This window comes from Mustela nigripes, chromosome 13, assembly GCF_022355385.1.
Source record: "Mustela nigripes isolate SB6536 chromosome 13, MUSNIG.SB6536, whole genome shotgun sequence".
Taxonomy (NCBI): Eukaryota; Metazoa; Chordata; class Mammalia; order Carnivora; family Mustelidae; genus Mustela; species Mustela nigripes.
In genome coordinates, this window is record NC_081569.1 from 20,492,073 (window position 1) to 20,511,995 (window position 19,923).

At 37.5% G+C, this 19,923-nt stretch overlaps 1 protein-coding gene across 1 annotated transcript in view; it reads right to left on the reverse strand.

The window, feature by feature from the left end:
• Positions 1–6,779: 6,779 nt before the first annotated feature.
• The window catches only part of MCEE (methylmalonyl-CoA epimerase), a 28,615-nt gene continuing 15,471 nt past the window's right edge, over positions 6,780–19,923 (reverse strand). Inside the window, exon 3 of the mRNA XM_059371708.1 lies at positions 6,780–7,068. Within this exon, the coding sequence (XP_059227691.1) occupies positions 6,916–7,068 (153 nt within the window). The 3' untranslated portion in view covers positions 6,780–6,915. The remainder of the gene's footprint in view (positions 7,069–19,923) is intronic.

Below are 19,923 nucleotides of genomic sequence, written 5' to 3' on the forward strand. Positions count from 1 at the left end.
TTTTCGTGTGTGGTGTAAGGAAATGGTCCAATTTCATTTTTCTGCATGTGGCTGTCCAATTTTCCCAGCACCATTTATTGAAGAGGCTGTCTTTTTTCCATTGGACATTCTTTCCTGCTTTGTCAAAGATTAGTTGACTGTAGAGTTGAGAGTCTATTTCTGGGCTCTCTATTCTGTTCCATTGATCTATGTGTCTGTTTTTGTGCCAATACCATGCTGTCTTGATGATGACAGCTTTGTAATAGAGCTTGAAGTCCGGAATTGTGATGCCACAAACGTTGGCTTTCTTTTTCAATATCCCTTTGGCTATTCGAGGTCTTTTCTGGTTCCATATAAATTTTAGGATTATTTGTTCCATTTCTTTGAAAAAGATGGATGGTACTTTGATAGGAATTGCATTAAATGTGTAGATTGCTTTAGGTAGCATAGACATTTTCACAATATTTATTCTTCCAATCCAGGAGCATGGAACATTTTTCCATTTCTTTGTGTCTTCCTCAATTTCTTTGATCTCCCTGATATGAGGAAGTGGTGATGCAACATGGGGACTTAAGTGGGTAGGAGAAGAATAAATGAAACAAGATGGAATTGGGAGGGAGACAAACCATAAGTGACTCTTAATCTCACCATACAAACTGAGGGTTGCTGGGGGAGGGGGGTTGGGAGAATGGGGGTGGGGTTATGGACATTGGGGAGGGTATGTGCTTTGGTGAGTACTGTGAAGTGTGTAAACCTGGTGATTCACAGACCTGTACCCCTGGGGATAAAAATATATGTTTATAAAAAATAAAAAATTAAAAAAAAAATAGTGAAGCTTGCAAATTTCAAAGATACAAAGAAAATCCTGAAAGCACCTTGGGATAAGAGGTCCTTTACCTACAAAGGTAGAATACAAGTCTGTCAGCAGACCTGTCCACAGAGACCTTGGAGTCCAAAAAGGACTGGTATGATATATTCAGCATGATAAATGGAAAAGATATGCAGCCAAGAATACTTTTTCCAGCAAGGCTGTCATTCAGAATAGAAGGAGGGATAAAGTTTCCAGGACAATCACAAACTAAAGGAATTTGTAAATACTAAACCAGCCATGCAAGAAATATTAAAGGGGACCCTTTGAGTGAAGAGAGAGCTGAAAAGTAACAAAGCCAGAAAGGAACAGGGATAATCTATAGGGACAATAACTTTACAGGTAATACAATAGCATTAAATTCATATCTTTTAATAATTACTCTGAATGTAAATGTACTAAAAGTTCCAAATAATAGACAGAAAGAATAAGAAAACAAGACCCATCAATTTTACAAGAGACATATTTTAGACATAAAGACACCTTTAGATTGGAAGTGAGGGATGGGGGCACTTGGGTGGCTCAGTGGGTTAGGCCGCTGCCTTCGGCTCGGGTCATGATCTCGGGGTCCTGGGATCGAGTCCCGCATCGGGCTCCCTGCTCAAGCAGCAGGGAGCCTGCTTCCTCCTCTCTCTCTCTCTGCCTGCCTGTCTGCCTACATGTGATCTCTCTCCTTCAAATAAATAAATAAAATCTTTAAAAAAAAAATAAAGAAAGAAAGTGAGGGATGGAGAACCATTATCATGCCAATGGACATTGAAAGAAACCTGGAGAATCAATCCTTATATCAGACAAACTAGATTTTAAACCAAAGACTGTAATAAGAGATGAAGAAGGGACACTATATCATAATAAAAGGGTCGGTCCAACAAGAAGATCTTGCGATTGTAAATATTTATGTCCCTAATTTGGGAGCAGCTGAATAAATAAACCAATTAATAACAAAATTTAAAACTCATGAATAATAATAATAGTAGGGGACTTTAACAGCAATGGACAGATCATCTAAGCAGAAGGAAACAAGGACTTTAAATGACACACTGGATCAGATGGACTTGACAGGTATATTCAGAGCATTTCATTCTAAACCAGCAGAATACACATTTTCTGGAGTACATATGGAACATTCTCCAGAATAGAGCACATACTGGGTCACAAATCTGGTCTCAACTAGTACCAAAAGAATGAGATTATCCCCTGCATATTTACAGACCACAATGCTTTAAAACTTGAAGTCAACTACAAGGAAAAATTGGAAGGACCACAAATACATGGCAGTTAAAGGGCATCCTACTAAAGAATGAATGGATCAACCAGGAAATTAAGGAAGAATTTAAAAAAAAAACATGGAAGCAAATGAAAATGAAAACATGACAGTTCAGAAACTCTGGTATGCAGCAAAGGCAGTCCTAGGAGGGAAGTATATTGCAATAAAGTCCCTTCTTAAGAAACAAGAAAAGTCTCAAATACACAACCAAACTTTATACCTAAAGGAGCTGGAAAAAGAAGAGCAAATAAAGCCTAAATCCAGCAGAAGAGAAATAATAAAGATTAGAGCAGAAATATAATGATACAGAAATTTTAAAAACCAGTAGAACAGATCAATGAAACTAGAAGCTGTTTCTTCAAAAGAATTAATAAGATCTATAAACCCCCCTAGCCAGACTTACCAAAAAGAGAAAGGGCCTCAATAAATGAAATCATGAAGAGGAGAGACCACAACTAACACTGAAGAAATACAATTATAATGGGGTGCCTGGGTGGCTCAATGGGTTAAAGCCTCTGCCTTCGGCTCAGGTCATGATCTCAGGGTCGTGGGATTGAGACCCACATCGGGCTCTCTGCTCAGTAGGGAGCCTGCTTCCCCCCTCTCTCTCTACCTGCCTCTCTGCCTACTTGTGATCTCTGTCTGTCAAATAAATAAATAAAATCTTTTTTTTTAAATAAAAAGAAAAAACAACAAAAAAAGAAATACAATTATAAGAGAATATTATGAGCAATTATATGCCAATAAATTAAGCAATCTGGAAGAAATGGGTGCATTCCTAGAAACACATAAACTACCCAAATTGAAACAGGAAGAAATGGAAGACCTGAACAGAACTATAACCAGGAAGGAAATTGAAGCAGTAATAAAAAAAATCTCCCAACAAACAAGATTCCAGGGCAGGATGGCTTCCCAGGGGAATTATACCAAACATTTAAAGGAGAATGAATATATATTCTTCTGAAACTGTTCCAAAAAATAAAAATGGAAGGGATACTTCCAAAATTCATTCTATGAGGCCAAAATTACCTTGAACCCAAAACCAGACAAAGATCCAACTAAAAAGGAGAATTGCAGACCAATATCCCTTGTGAACATGGATGGAAAAATTCTCAATAAGATACTAGCTATTAGGATCCAAAAGTATATTAAAATGTTTATTCACCATGACCAAGTAGGATTTATTCCTTGGCTGCAAGGGTGGTTCAACAACCACAGATCAATCAATGTGATACATCACATTAATAAAAGAAAGGACTAGAACCATACAATCCTCTCAATAGGTATAGAAACAGCATTTAACAAAATACAGCATCCTTCCCTTCTTTTTATCCTTCCCTTTTTTAAAAAAAGTATTTATTTATTTGAGACAGAGCACAAGTGCACAAGAGAGAGCAAAAGTGGAGGGGAGGGGCAGAAGGACAGGAAGAAGCAGACGCCCGGCTGAGCAGGGAGCCTGACACAGGGCTCAATCCCAGGACCCCAGGATCATGACTTGAGCTGAAGGCAGATGCTTAACAACTGAGCCACCCAGGAGCCCCTACTGTGTCCTTTCTTGATAAAAACTCTCTGCTATATAGGGATAGAGGGAACATACCTCAATATCACAAAAGGCATATATAAAAAACCCACAGCAAATATCTTCCTCAGTGGGGAAAAACTGAGAGGTTTTCCTCTAAGGTCAGGAACAGGACAGGGATCTCTACTCTCACCACTGCTGTTCAACATAGTACTGGAAGTCCTGGCCTCAGCAGTTAGACGACAACAAGATATAAAAGAAATCCAAATCAGCAAAGAAGTCAAACTCTCACTATTTGCAAGATGACATGATACTCTAAATAGAAAACCTAAAAGACTCCACCCCAAAATTGCTAGAGCTCATACAGGAATTCAGCAAAGTTGCAGGATATAAAATCAACGTACAAAGATCTGCTGCATTTCTATACACCAACAATAAGGCAGAAGAGAAATCAAGGAAACAATCCCATTTACAATTGCATCAAAAACTGTAAGATACCTAGGAGTAAACCTCACCAAAGAGGTAAAGGATCTATAACTCCAAAAACTATAGCACACTTATGAAAGACACTGAAGAGGACAAAAAGAAACGGGAAGACATTCCATGCTCATGGACTGGAAGAACAAACATTGTTAACATGTCTACACTATCCAAAGCAATCTGTATATTTAATGCAATCCCTATCAAAATACCATCAACATTTTTCACAGAACCTTAACAAACAATCCTAAAATTTGTATGAAACCAGAAAAGACCCTAAATAATCATAGGAATGTTGAAAAAGTAAACCAAAGCTGGAAGCATCATGATTCTGGACTTCATGCTGTATTACAAAGCTGTATTCATCAAGACAGTATGGTACTAGCACAAAAACAGACACATAGATCATTGGAACAGAACAGAGAACTCAGAAATGAACCCTCAACTTTATCATCAACTCATTTTCAACAAAGCAAGAAAGAATATCCAAGGGAAAAAAGATAGTCTCTTCAACAAATGGTGTTGTCAGCCACATGCAGAAAAATGAAATTGGACCACTTTCTTACACCACACACAAAATAAATTCAAAATGGACTAAAGACCTAAATGTGAGACAGGAAACCATCAAAACCCTAGAGGTGAACACAGGCAGCAACCTCTTTGACCTTGGCTGTAGCAACTTCTTACTAGATATGTCTCCTGATGCAAGGGAAACAAAAGCAAAAATTAACTATTGGGACTTCAAGATAAAAAACTTCTGCACAGTGAAGGAAACAATCAATAAATCAATAAACAATCAATAATACTAAGAGGCAACCTACAAATGGGAGAAGATACTTGCAAATAACTTACCTGATAAAGGGTTAATATCCAAAATCTATTAAGAAAACTTATCAAAGTCAACAGCCAAAAAACAAATAATCCAATCAGGAAATGGGCAGAAGAAAGGAACAGACATTTCTCCAAAGAAGACATACAAATGGCCAACAGACACATGAAAAAATGCTCAACATCATCCAGCATCAGGGATATACAACTCAAAACCATGGTAAGATACCACCTTACACTGGTCAAAATGGCTAAAATTAAGAACTCAGGAAACAGCAGATGTTGGCAAGGATGTTAAGAAAGAAGAACCCTCTTACTCTGCTGGTGGGAATGCAAGCAGGTACAGCCACTATGGAGTTTCCTCAAAAAGTTAAAAATAGAGATACCCTACAACCCAGCAATTGCACTAGTAGGTATTTACCCAAAGGACACACACATAGTGATCTGAAGGGGCATCTGCACCCCAATGTTTACAGCAGCAATATCCATAATAGCCAAACTACAGAAAGAGCCCAAATGTCCATCAACAAGAGCCCAAGTGTCCATCAACAAATGAACAGATAAAGATGTGGTGTGTATCTACAATGGAATATTACTCAGCCATCAAAAAGAATGAAATCTTGCCATTTGCAGTGACATGGATGGGACTAGAGGATATTATGCTAACTGAAATAAGTCAGTCAGAGAAAGACAAATACCACATAATTTCACTCATATGTGGGATTTAAGAAACAAAAAAGATGAGAATAGGGTAAGTGAAGAAAAACTAAAATAAGATGAAAATAGGGAAGCAAATGATAAGAGACACTAAACTCTAGGAAACAAACAGTGTTGCTGGAGGGAATGTGGGTGGGGACAAGGGATAATTGGTTGATGGGCATTAATGAGGGCACTTTATGTAATGGCTACTGGTGTTATATGCAACTGATGAATTACTAAATTTTACCCTTGAAACTAATAATACGGTATATGTTAACTAAACTGAATTTAAATAAAGAATAAAAAAACCATCTACCCATGCACTCACTAGATCATGAATGAAGTTTTCCACAAAACTTCTTATTCCTATATCTAGCATTAGCACTCAAAATACCTGCCCACATGGAATTGGTGAACAAGAATTGTTCTAGAAGAGCAAAAACTTTTGAGGTTGAAACTCTTTAACCTTGGTGTAAAAAACTCTCCATAACATCCTCAGAAAGCACTTTGTCCCAAATATGTAGCTATGCAACTGCCAGGCACCCTTTCATAGCTCCATCCCAACTCACACACACGCGTGCAAACATGTAGATACATACTCACACTCTCACACAGAAACATACTGCAGTCAATTACCCCATTTTGGACAAGAATAGTTTATTTCTATGAATATGATTTTAACAATATTCCCTAAGTATTTATTAATCAAGGATTCCTCCAAATCAGAAAAAAAACCAAAGTAATTAACAAATATGTCAATTATATATATTGATAAATATTATATATATATATACAATTTTAAAAATCTCTTTCTGTAATTTAGGTTGCTTTTTTTTTTTTTTAAAGATTTTATCCATTTATTTGAGAGAGAGAGCACAAGTGGGTGGAGGGGCAGAGAGAGAGAGAGAGAAACAAACTCCCCACTGAGCAGGGAGCATCATCTGGGGCCTGATCCCAGGACCCCGGGATCATGACCTGGGCTGAAGGCAGACCCTTAACCGACTGAGCCACCCAGGCACCCCTGTAATTTAATTTTTGATTTTGAACTTTTAAAAAAGATTTTATTTTTAAGTAATCTCCACACCCAACATGGGCTTGAACTCACCACCCTGAGATAAAGAGTCACACACCTTGCTGACTGAGTTAGTCAGGTGCCCCTTTAATTGTGAACTTTTAAGTGATGGAAGGAGTGAAGGATTTAATGCTGGAGTATAATTTGTTGGGGATTTTCAGTATATTTTGGTGGGGATTTTTAAAGTTTCTTGCAAATATAAATCAAGCTTGCTCCAATTCCACAAGAACACCACCACAGTCTTTAGGATGGAGAAAAATCACTGGCTTTCCATGTGCTCCTATTTTGGCCTCTTCACTTAGACTACGAATCTTCTTCTCTTTCAAATCCATCACAGCTGCATTTATATCATCCACCTGGAGAAAAAGAAATAAATAAAAACAGGTTTAAGATCACAAAAATAACGAATTACAGGATCTTAAAACTTAGAAGAAACTTGGTAAGCTCATGAGGTCTATCTCCTCTGCCTTCAGGCAGAATCATTCTTAAACCATCTAAAAATAAGTTTACTGCTTCCAGAGAGGGAAAAGAAGTCAGCAAATTCTCATAGGTGAGCAATCACAGTGCTTAAGAATTTTCACCATTAGTAAACATTACTCCTTATAACCTAAAAAATGTATGTCACACTTGATATTTTCTCTTAGTGGTACTATCGGTGATACTGCACATACTCCTTTTTCTTAAGAGCTCTGAGTTCCTAATTTATAATCATTTATTATAGAGAGATGAGGCCTATATAAATGGGCAAGAGATTAAAATGAGAAACCAGATAAGAAGATCTTAGCAGGAGGTGCCTGGGTGTCCCAGTGGGTTAAGCCTCTGCCTTCCACTCAGGTCATGATTTCAGGGTGTTGGGATCAAGCCCTGCTGAGCAGAGAGCCTGTTCCATAACACCCCCCCCCCCCCATCGCCTGCCTCTCTGCCCACTTGTGATCTCTGTCAAATAAATAAATAAAATCTTTAAAAAGAAAAAAGATCTTAGCAGTATATGACTCAGGTTATAGTACATACTCAAAAGATAGGAGTGTTCCTCTGGATCCCCAAACCTCCCACCTGCCAAACCACCTCTGAGATTAAAACTTCATATTTCCATGTAAATTACTAAGAAATTGCCACCAAAATGTTTTTTTCCGATTCTAAAAAATCTAAACATTTATAATTTTATAACTCTTCTAAATCATTTCTATTTTCTTCATATTATTGGCAGTCTTGAAAAGAAGCAAATGTGTTTCTATATATTTGATGAAAGAGTGATGCTCCTCTATCTTGGAAAGTCATCCTTATTAGACTGAGAACCCAATAAATGGATGGGAAGGTATACAAAATCCTCTATTGCTAGGCAGTCATAAATCATTCTGGAGTTTAATAGCCTAATGGCATTCTAAAAATAAAAAAAGCAGAGAATATAACACCCATGTACCCAACATGTAGATTTAACAAATGTTCATATTTATAGAATCTGATTTTCAGTGAATCAAGGATTATATAATAAATTCTAAAACTTGACAAACAACTGACAAGGAGGATACTAGATTACTATAAGTAAATGATTTCTTCAAATAGTATACATTCTATTATTTGTATATTCCTGACAATGTTTCATTTTAAACTTGATAGCTATATCAAAGTCAGGCCCAGACCATAACCATGGTTACTTCATGTATCTTGAAATAATTGGTCTACTCTCATCTTTTTCAGAACAGTGGAATTCTTCCTGATGGCTTATCTTTTCATATCTGGATATAATGAATTTCATTTAATTGAATGTAACTTCTCTTTCCGTTTTCCCAAAGTTAGTCTGAGTTAGTCTTTTCATTTTAAAGTAATTAAACTAGCACCACTCTCACTTTTCTCCACAGTGAATTATTCTCCTCAGTTCGGCACATGTTCCTCCAAATCCTGAAATAAACTTATAAAATTTACATATATGTGTACTAGTAAAGAAATCGGCTTTGTCTTAAGAGAGGTCTTGCTTCAATGTCTGGGAGATAACCCATGTCACCTGAGAGGAGTATCTTTGTTTAGGGTAGAGGATGACCATATAGATTCCTAACATAGACCTGGCCATACCCAAGTCTTAGGGCAGGGGCTGGCCAGGACAGAAACCATGCAATTTAAGGTAGGAGCTATGGGTCGTGTATCAGCAAACTTGGAGATAGTTTAACCATGTGTTCAAAATTTAAAGTGAAATATGCCGAATAAATAAGAACAGATACAACCTAAAAATAAAATGAACAATCCACCAAGATGACAAAACAATCTTGACTCTGCATGTACCTAACAGAAAACTAAAAAGCAAACCAAACATGCATAGCTCTCAGTATCTCATACATCAAGCAGACAGAAGATTAAGGATAAAAACAAACTGTAACAGTTCTTAGACCACTCTGGATTTAAGTGCCTTATCAGATATGTGATTTGCAAATATTCTCCCCTATTCTGTGTGTCTTTATGCAAAGCCTTTTAATTTTGATGAAGCCCCGTGTTATTACATGTGCTTTTGGTGTTAAATCTAAGAAAACATTGACCAATTCAAGGTCATGAAAACTTATGCCTGTTTTTTCCCCAAGAGTTTTATAGTTTTAGCTCTTACATTTAGGTCTTTGACCCATTCTAATTTTTATATTTGGTGTAATACAACTTTGGGGGTTTTGTGAAATGCTGTCTTGACCCAGTTCTGAGGCCCTGGCTAAAGGCTAGTCAGTTCTTCTCCAGCAACTAATAAAGTCCACATCTCAACCATTTCCCTTATCAGTCTCACATTCTGGAGCCATTATGTGCCCAATCTAATTTCCCCAGAGATAGATACCAGACAACTAGGTACAGTAGATCTGCTCCAGAGCCCACAGAATTATTCAGATTAGCCAATCTAAAGGGAGCCTATGAAAACTAACTAACCCCACCCCATTTGCCCCACTAAGCTGCCCCCTACAGCTCCAGTTTGCTGTTACTTTGTCCCCAGGTGTGATCTCATGTGGCCTACACAGCAGTTTTCTCTCATTTGGAGTTCTAAGGAACAAAGACTTTTGCTTTTCATCTATCTACATGTCACTGTATTGTGTCCCACAGTTAAAAGAATCTTTAAATCTTATAAAACCTATGGTGTGAGGCAAGTGTCCCAATACATTCTTTTTTTTTTTTTTTTTAAGATTTTATTTATTTATTTGACAGAGAGAGACACCAGAGAGGGAACACAAGCAGGGTGAGTGGAGAGGGAGAATTAGGCTCCCTGCTGTACAAAGAGCCCAATGTGGGGCTCCATCCCAGGACCCTGGGATCATGACCTGAGCCAAAGGCAGATGTTTAACGACTGAGCGACCCAAGCGCCAACCCCCTAATACATTATTTTGCATGTATCCAGCTGTCCCAAAGCCATCTGTTGAAAAGACGAGTCTTTCCCCATTGGATGGTCTTGTTACTTTTGTTGAAAACTTACTGTATATATGAGGATTTATGTCTGACTCTTAGACTCCCTGACTCTTAGCTCTATTCTATTGATTTCTATGTCTATCCTTATGCTAGTACCATGCCATTTTGATTACTGTAGCATTGTATAAAGTTTTGAAATTAGGAAGTGTAAATCCTACAACTTTGCTATTCTCTTTCAAGATTGCTTTGGCTATTTGGGATCCCTTGCATTTTTATATGAATTTTAGGATTATTTGTCCATTTCTGCAAAGATGCCAGCTAGACAGACTCGGATAGGGATTGGATTAAGTTATAGATCAAGTTAGGGAATATTGCCATTTTTAACAATAGTCAGTCATATGATGCATGACATAGAATATCTCTCCATTTATTGAGGCCTTTTAAATCTTTCAATAATGATTTGTAGTTTTTGGAGTGTAATTTTTGCCATTCTCTTGTTCAAATTTTCCTAAGTATTCAACTGTTTTTGATGCTATTATAATAGCATCAAATTAAAATTAAAATCTTAATTGCTTTCTTAATTCAATTTTTAGATCTGTGGGTTTTAAAAAAAAAATCCAGACATGGGGCATCTGGGTAGCTCAGTGGGTTAAGCCTCTGCCTTCGGCTCAGGTCATATCTCAGGGTCCTGGGAACGAGCCCTGCACCAGACTCTCTGCTCAACAGGGAGCTTGTTTCCCCCTCTCTGTCTGCCTACTGCTCTGCCTACTTGTGATCTCTCTCCCTGCCAAATAAATAAAATCTTTTCTAAAAATCCAGATATATAATCCTAGGATTTTAACTGTTTAATCCATTTATATTTAATTAACATTCATATAGTTGAATCTATCTTTTTTTTTTTTTTTGTCTTATTAATACTTCATTCTTCCTTTCTTGACTTCTGTTGGTTAAACATGTATTTTTGGGAAAAAAAAAAAAAGAAAGAGAGTGAGTAAAACCAAGAAACAGATTCTTAACTATAGAGAACTGATGGTTACAAGAGGGGAGGTGGGTGGGGGCAGGAGTGAAATATGTGATGGGGATGAGGAGTGCAACTTATTGGGATGAGCACTGGGTACTGTAAGTGTTGAATCACTGAATTCTACACCTGAAACTAATATTACATTGTATGTTAACTAATTGGACGTTAAATAAAAACTTGGGGAAGAAAACATGTATTTTCGTACTATTCAGTTTTATCTTAATTATATTTTAGTTATCCCTTCTTTAATTTTCTTTTTTTTTAAATTTTTTTTTAAATTTTTTATTTTTTATAAACATATATTTTTATCCCCCGGGGTACAGGTCTGTGAATCACCAGGTTTACACACTTCACAGCACTCACCAAAGCACATACCCTCCCCAATGTCCATAATCCCACCCCCTTCTCCCAAACCCCCTCCCCCCAGCAACCCTCAGTTTGTTTTGTGAGATTAAGAGTCACTTATGGTTTGTCTCCCTCCCAATCCCATCTTGTTTCATTGATTCTTCTCCTACCCACTTAAGCCCCCATGTTGCATCACCACTTCCTCACATCAGGGAGATCATATGATAGTTGTCTTTCTCCGCTTGACTTATTTCGCTAAGCATGATACGCTCTAGTTCCATCCATGTTGTCGCAAATGGCAAGATTTCATTTCTTTTGATGGCTGCATAGTATTAAGAAAATTAAAGAAGGAACCCCTTCTTTAATTTTCTTAATGAGTGTTCTAGAGTTTACAATGTACATTTTTATCTGATTAGTCTAACACTTCATATATAAGAAGCTTATAACAGTATACTTTCCTTTGCCCAATTCCCCACCTTTATACAATTATCAAGTTTTTCTTCTGTTATAAACCCTACATTTTAAAAATTTCAAGTCAATTGTTTCTTATATAATTTAAGGTAATAAAAAGTTATTTTATTTTAACCTACAAATTTACTATTTCTGGTGCTCTTCATTCCTTGTAAAGATCTGAATTTTCATTTGGTATTATTACCCTCTATCCTAAAGGGATGAATGCTATATCCTGCATATTTCTTTGGTTTTTCTTATAGTGCAGGTCTACCGGACAGGAATCCTCTCATTTTTGTTCAATGTAAGATGTTTCCATTTCACTTTCATTTTTCAAGGATATTTTCATCAACTGCAAAATTCTAGAATGACTGTTTTGTTTTAAACTTTTTGTAAGAGCAGTTTTAGGTTCACAGCAAAATTGACCCAAGGTACAAAGATTTCATACATATAACCCCTGCCCCCAAAGGTGCATAGCTTCTGCCATTATCAACACACCCCATCAAAGTGTGATATTTGTTACAACTGAGTACCTATATTGACAGCATTATCACCCAAAGTGAAGTTCACCTTAGGGTCATTTTGGTGTTACACGTTCTATGGGTTTGGACAAATGTATGACATGTACCCATCATTATGGTATCATACAAGGTGTTTTCACTACCCTAAAAATCCTCTGTGCTCTGCTTAGTCATCCTTTCCCCACCGCCAACCCTTGGTGACCACTGATGTTTTTACTGTCTCCATAGTTTTGCCTTTTCCAGAATGTTATATAGTTAGACAGTAGTTAGCCTTTTCAGATTGGTTTCTTTCACTATAATATATATTTAAGATTCCTCCACATTTTTTCATAGCTTGATAGCTTATTTCTTTTCAGTGTTGAAAATAACTCAGTGTTTGTATATAACAGTTTATTTACCCACTTACTGAAGGATCAGAGCAGACTTTAGTCTAGGACTGATTTTCTTCATGGGTAAGGCAAAGTCCTTTTCAATATTCTACCCTATGTCCCATAAATCACAAGGATTTCCACTATGGTGGGTAAGAACACAAACTACTCCAGCTGGTGTACGGATTGTCACCTCTAATACTTCCAGAGTTCTATTCCCAACCTCAGGTAGCTTCCTCATGTGGATGCACGACTTAATATTCAGATGAAGACCTGAGAGGTACTGTAGATCTCTGGAAAACTCTCTTTCTCATACTTTATACTGCAAACTCAATCACCCTGGCTTCCCCAGACTCCTGGAAACTTTCTCCAGCCAGTAAGCTGGGAAATTGCTCATTTTGTTTCCCTTCTTTCAGGAATGTGTCGTGCTGTCTGATGTTCAATGCCAGAAAATCGTTTCATATATTTTGTTTAGATTTTTTGTTTGTTTTAGGCAAGGGGATAAATCTGGCCTCTCTTCTCTCAGCTAACTTAGAATTCTACATTGGCAGTGTTTTTTGTCAGTATCTTAAAAAAATGTCATTACGTATTATTTCACAATTTCTGTTGTCTTTTTTTTTTTTTTGATTGCTTTTAAGATTTTCTCTTTATCTTTGGTTTTCAGCGGGGCAGTGGTGTGCTCAGGTACGGTTTTACTTGAATTTGCCCTACATGGGATTGCTGAGCCTCCAGAATCTGCAGGTGGATGTCTTATCTCAAATTGGTAATGGCCTTAGATGATTTCTTCAAGTATTGCTTCTGCTCTATTTTCTCTCTTCTCTTTTTCTGGGATTCCACATATATGGATAAAACCTTTGACCATGTTCTACATCTCTCTTATGGTCTATTCTGGTTTCCCATTCCCGCCCCCCCCCCCCATATTTCTTTCTCTTGATTTTGGACTCTGGGCTCTAAAACTGTAACAAGATAAATTTCTGCTGTTTTAAGCTACCAGGTTTGTGGTAATTTATTATGGCGTCCCTAGGAAACAAATACAACCACTATATATCCATACTGAAATTGCACAATTAAATAAACGGATGGCAGATAGTGGGAGTCAAGTTTTTCAGTTGGAATGGGCAGTTATGAATAAGAAGGATCCAGTGGTTCCCATGGTAATGGGTTAGTTACAGTTAGAGACACCAGTATGAACCTGTGAGTTCATGAATATGATATATATACATTGTAAAAGTTCTATCTGGTTATCTAAAGAAATCTCTATCCATTTATACATCCATCCATCCAGTATACACACATATATGTCCTTGCTCTGTTAGCTCAAAAGGCCAAGAAACAGTAACATTCCAGTAGCAACAACAGAGCCCAGATCTTGGTTTCTAATACTCTTCTCTAGTAAAATGAACCAGTGCTCCTTGGAGAAATGTCTGGTTTTAGGCTAGGGCAGAGGATATAAATGGTAAATCTGGAGCATCTTGTAGTGCCAGAAACTAAGGAAATGTGGGAGGAAAACAAACAAAAAGATGAGGTATATCAGAGAAATAGGAGTCAACCCAAAGTGCCCTTTTGACAAAACTGGAATTATCTGAGCAACAAAATAAAGTGATATTGGATTATAGACCTAAGTATAAATACTTAGAAATCCTCACTGACATAAATAAATGTCCTAATAAATAAGCAAATTATCAAATAATGAATAATTAAATAAATAAATGGGGAAGAATGGAACAATCTTCGACTCAGGAAAATTCCAAATAATTAATGGAATTATAAAAGAGATGGAGCATAACTCTCCATCCCTTCAGCATTGGCCTCACACAGTGACTTCCTTCCCAAGATTATATTATGGAGAAAGGGGAAAAGAGTGTAACTTTACAGTGGAGAAACATGATGACATTCTCTCAGGTATGGAATAAAGGTCAATATCAATAGTAATAAGTCATGTTGATGACATCCTTGCTGTGATGTGTACCTCTGTGGTCTTCCTCCCTCAAATCAATAACCCTAGTCTATCTAATCATGAGAAAAATCTCAGTTGAGGGACTTTCTACAAAATAACTAACTGACCAGTAATCCTCAAAAATAGCAAGGTCATCAGAAACAAGGAAACACTGAGAAAGTGTCACAGGCAAGAGGAGCTTAAGGAGACATAACTAAATGTAATGTGGTTTGTCTAGATGGGATCCTAGAACAGAAAAAGGACAGTGGGTAAAAACTAAGAAAATCTAAATACAGATTTTAGGTAATAATAATGTATCAATTTGGTTCATTAATCTTGACAAATGTACTATACTAGTAAGAAGTTAATAACTTTTTTTTAAAGGGCCTAAAGAGATTAACAACTATTTGTAATAAGTGGACCTTGTTTGAGTCCTGATTAGAACAAGTCTATCTAGAGATATTTGTGAATCAATCTAACCTATCTGCCTCATGGACTTGTATATCATGGTGACAAAAGATTTATTTTTAAATTTGATCCTATGATAATATCATCATGGTCCATTTCTTAGAGACACAAACTACATAAAGGTAAAATTACATGTTGTGAATGATTTTTAAATAGTTTAAGAAAAAAAAAAAAGCAAATGTGCCAAGATGTTGAAAATTGTTGAATCTGCCTGATGGGAATATGGGAGTTCATTATATTTTTATACTTCTTCTTCTACATTATTTTTTTTTCTACTTTCATTACATTTGAAAAAATTCATAATAGAATCATGACTTTTTTTCCAAGTGTCCTTTTGGTAACTTCTATGCTAAATATGATCATGGATATTCTCATTATAGAACATTCTACCCAAGTATAAATATCTACAAATATGATGTTGCATCTCCATTTTTAGTACACTGCTTCTTCAATATCCCTTAATTCAAGAAATACTTCTGAGATTTAATAAACTAGATTTAAATTTTGAAAAAATGCCTACACTAATAGAGACACTTACCAGGGCACTTTGGGTTGACTCCTGTGTCTCCGATGCCTACATTAACATTGCACAAGCATCTATTTCTATTACTGATTTTGATTTTAAAGATCTTGTGCCATATTCATCCTTCTGTTAGAGTGTTGCTATAAAATCTACAATTCTTCAGGAGTACTCCTAATATTTTGCTTGGGAGTAATAAAAATAATGAAATAAAACTGTCTTAATTTTCTGAATTGAAAGTAGGTGCATTATGTACTTTAAGGTTATGAGAAATGCAAAGCAATCTGACTTGGGAAATTAAGTCTTTCCCCCTAAGGATAAAAAATAACACAGTTAATGATAACCCATCTATGAATTTTTGCTTTTACAGTCCTTTGTACAATTACAGTTATGCATCTTATAGCTCTATATGACTTTGAATGCCATTAAGTGAAAACCTGGGCTATTTATCTCTTCTTCTTATCAGCTTTTTTTTGGGGGGGGTAGTAGTGGTTGTGGGGTTGTACCTTGTGTCTAAAAATTTATTTTGATTTCTCCTGTCATTTTTAAATTAAGAGTGCCAGTACTCCAAATAAAAGATGTTTGGACTGTCACAAACAGACTTCAGAATCTTCATCTTGTGCTCTCTTTGATCCTGAACTGCCTCATCTGAAAAATGTCAATACTTGTTTGAAGACAAGGAGTTGGACTAAGTAACATTTTTTAAAGTACATAACTCTCCGTGACCAAATTTTATGAAGTAGTATGCTACTTAAAAAAAAATTTTATTGTGCTATAACTAACATATAACATATTAATTTCAGGTATACAACTACATTGATTCAATAATTCTACACTGAGTAATTTACAGAATAATGCACTTTCAATGGTGCATATTTTGACTACTTCCAAAAATAAAGGCTTTTTATTTTATATAAAATTACAATGATCCTAAATGATATCAATAATGAATGAAATTTAATTTCCAAATTAGCATAAATCCATGAAATGGATCCACCATCCACGTTAAAATGAAAAGTCTGGATGAAATATTTGTTTCATTGTCTCCCCACGCCAAACTAAAGACAGTAAATTATGCAAACCTAACAATGTTACTTTGCATGGGGCTCAAAGGGTTCCTGTGTATTCTTCAGAATTGTCAGAAGGGCATAGTTCACCTCAACTTCCACATTTGTTTAACTGACAGGATTTTTTTATTCTAAGAGGATCTCTTCTTTTCCTTCTTTCTTTTCCTTGGTAGTAAATTTGCACTTTCTCTTACAAAATGAAGTTAGCAGTAGTTGGAAGTTTAGATTTGTTTCCCTTAATAACACAGAAAGTTTAAAACCTCATTAAACTGTCCACTTTTTTTGTTTTGTTCTGTTTTCTGAAAATGTTATAGTTCTATGAAACTCTCACATCTGGGAACTAGTGACAGAGATCACTCACGGAGCTTAACTATCCCCTAGGGTTTATTATAAAGCCAAAAAGAGAATGGAACTTTTCAAAAAGCAGATTTTTCTGCCTTTTTGGTTAAAGAATAGACATTCCCCAGTATGCAAAAAGTAAGTTGTCTCACTAGCCTTAGAGTTTTCCTTTCATAAGGAATATTTGCTCAATGGAAACAGATCTATAAAAGATATAAAACCATAAACAAACAAAAAAAGTCCTCTAGTATGGGACTACTCAGAAAATAAAACTGCTGCATCTCTTTACACTTTTTAAAATCTTATTTCTAATTTTTTTTTTTTTTTTAGAAAATCTTATTTATTTGTTTGAGAGAGACAGAGAGCACAAACAGGAGTGGGGCTGAGGGAGAGGGACAGACTCCCTATGGAGCATGGAGCTGGACACGGGGCTTGATCCCAGGATCCTGGAATCATGACCTGAGCCGAAGGCAGACACTTAACCAACTGAGCTTGCCCAGAAACCCCAATCCTATTTTTTAAATAACAAATTTATCATGTGCTTTCCCCCATCAGCCTGGTGCAAGCAGGATTACCTCTAGATGAAATCTACTATCCTTTCTGTACTTGTCATACCATTTCTCAGACTGGCAAACCTGACTCTCATTATCTTCACTATACTTATTTTTTTTTCTTTTCTTTTCTTATTTTTTTTTTATAAACATATATTTTTATCCCCAGGGGTACAGGTCTGTGAATCACCAGGTTTACACACTTCACAGCACTCACATTTTATTAAACCCTCTAAGAAATCAGCCCTTATTCCTGCAGCTGTCCTTCCCTCAGCAATGTACTCTTCACCACGTGTATGTCCCCTCCCTCTCCTCTGGCTGCCTCCCCCTCCCAAGCCATCTGCGCTCCCGATCACTACCCCACATCACCAGGCCCCCTGTGTGGAGATCTAACCCACTTGGGTTTGGGCACTCCCTGCAGGACAGTGCTCCTCACCGTGCTTGGGTCCCAATCTCATGCACAGAATTGCGCCAAGGTGTACACTGGCGTTTGGACTCTGATTCCCTATACCTGCTTCCAGCGCATGTGGATGTCTGCCTCAGCCCGCTCAGGCCCTGGCTCCCCACATCAGGCTGCCTCACATGAGAACATTCACCAGCCCACCTGGCTTCAACTCCCCACACTGTGTCACCATCTCCCTCTGCACTGACACACTCCTCACAGTCCTCAGGCCCTGACTCTCCATGCAAGGTCCACTCCCCCACCCTACCCCCCCAACACCTGGTGCTAATACCTCCCTCACACTATTTAGGCTCTTACATTCCATGTTGCCCCTCTCCCACCCATACGGATGCCACCCTCAACAGGCCTGCACTGCGCTAGCCTTCCATGCTGATGCCCTTCCTATGCAGCCATCTGAAGCTGGGCTGTCTCCCTGCAGGTACACCTCTCTGCCCCTATCCTGCTCAGATACTGACACCCTGAGCTGGACCTCCTCATGCCTGGGCATCTTACTCAATCCTTGGCTTTCTCATGGCAGCCAGCACCCACTTGCTGATGCTCTTCTTACCCCACTCTGGCCCCAACACCCTGCTCTGAGCTACTCCAGCCCTCCCCACAAACACTGACAACCATTTTGCTGTGCCCTTCCCAAAGTCTTCAACACTGACTGGTTCAGGAAGGGAAGGGAAAGAAGGCGGAAGGAGCCGTAATTATTTTGACTATTCTTTATTTTCCCTCTTGTTTTGGAAACCATGGAGCAATGCTGGGTAAAACAAATATACTAATCTTACCTTTAGTTTTGCCTCACACTTCTTTTTTAACTTGCACTATTAATTATGTTCATTATTTTATATCTTCCAAACTGTATTTTGGTCAGTTGCCACCAGTCCTCTGTGGAAAATGCAGGGCATGCGTGAATAAATGAGGCAAGCCCAACTCCAGGAAGCGAGGGACTTGTGTTCTGCTCAGCTACATATCCCCAGGACTGAAGGCAGTGAGGATCAGAGTGAAACTGAAAATACTTATCAGTGATATAATGCAGACAAAGATACCAGTCAAATAAAAGAGAGGGGAACTTGTTAGGGATCAGAGTTCTGGAAGACCCCTGCAGAAAGTGCTAACTTAGTTGATGAAGTGTGTGTATGTGCATGTGTACATGCGTGAGGAGTGCAGAGGTTCCAGGGAAGGGTCCCTCTGGAAGGGAGACGTTACTTGGGGTCTTTACTAGCCAGCATGGGAGCATTAAACATTTTATACAACCTCAATACAAATTTGTTGAGTAAGAAAGGTTTTCACTGTGACGTACCTTACTCTCTGAGCAAGTTACTCAGGGAAAGTACAGCTAGTTCTATCCGTATCAGGACCATCTCCTCAGGGAGAGGCCTGGAGAAGGCACCAAGTGCACACCAGCAGCATCAGTAAAAGCTGTGCGAGACAACAGCAGGCTACTTGGTCCATACACAAGCGAGGGAAGGTGACTCTTAAACTTTCTCTAGTCTAGTAAAAGGCAAACCACCCAAGTATAAGAGATTAGGAAAGAAAAAATGAAACCAAAAGCCAACTTTGACAGAAAACTGTTGATAAGTGAGTGGGAAACTAATTCACATATAAGAAAAAAGTTCATTTTGTCTAAAATCTCTCTTAAGCCAACTGAAACTTTTTTCTTATACGATAATTCACTTTCTCTGTCTGACTTACTCACTTAGCATAATCTCCTCCAGTCCCATCCATGTGGATGCAAAAGATGGGTATTAAGGAGGGCACGGACTGCATGGAGCTCTGGGTGTTATATGCAAACAATGAATCATGGAACA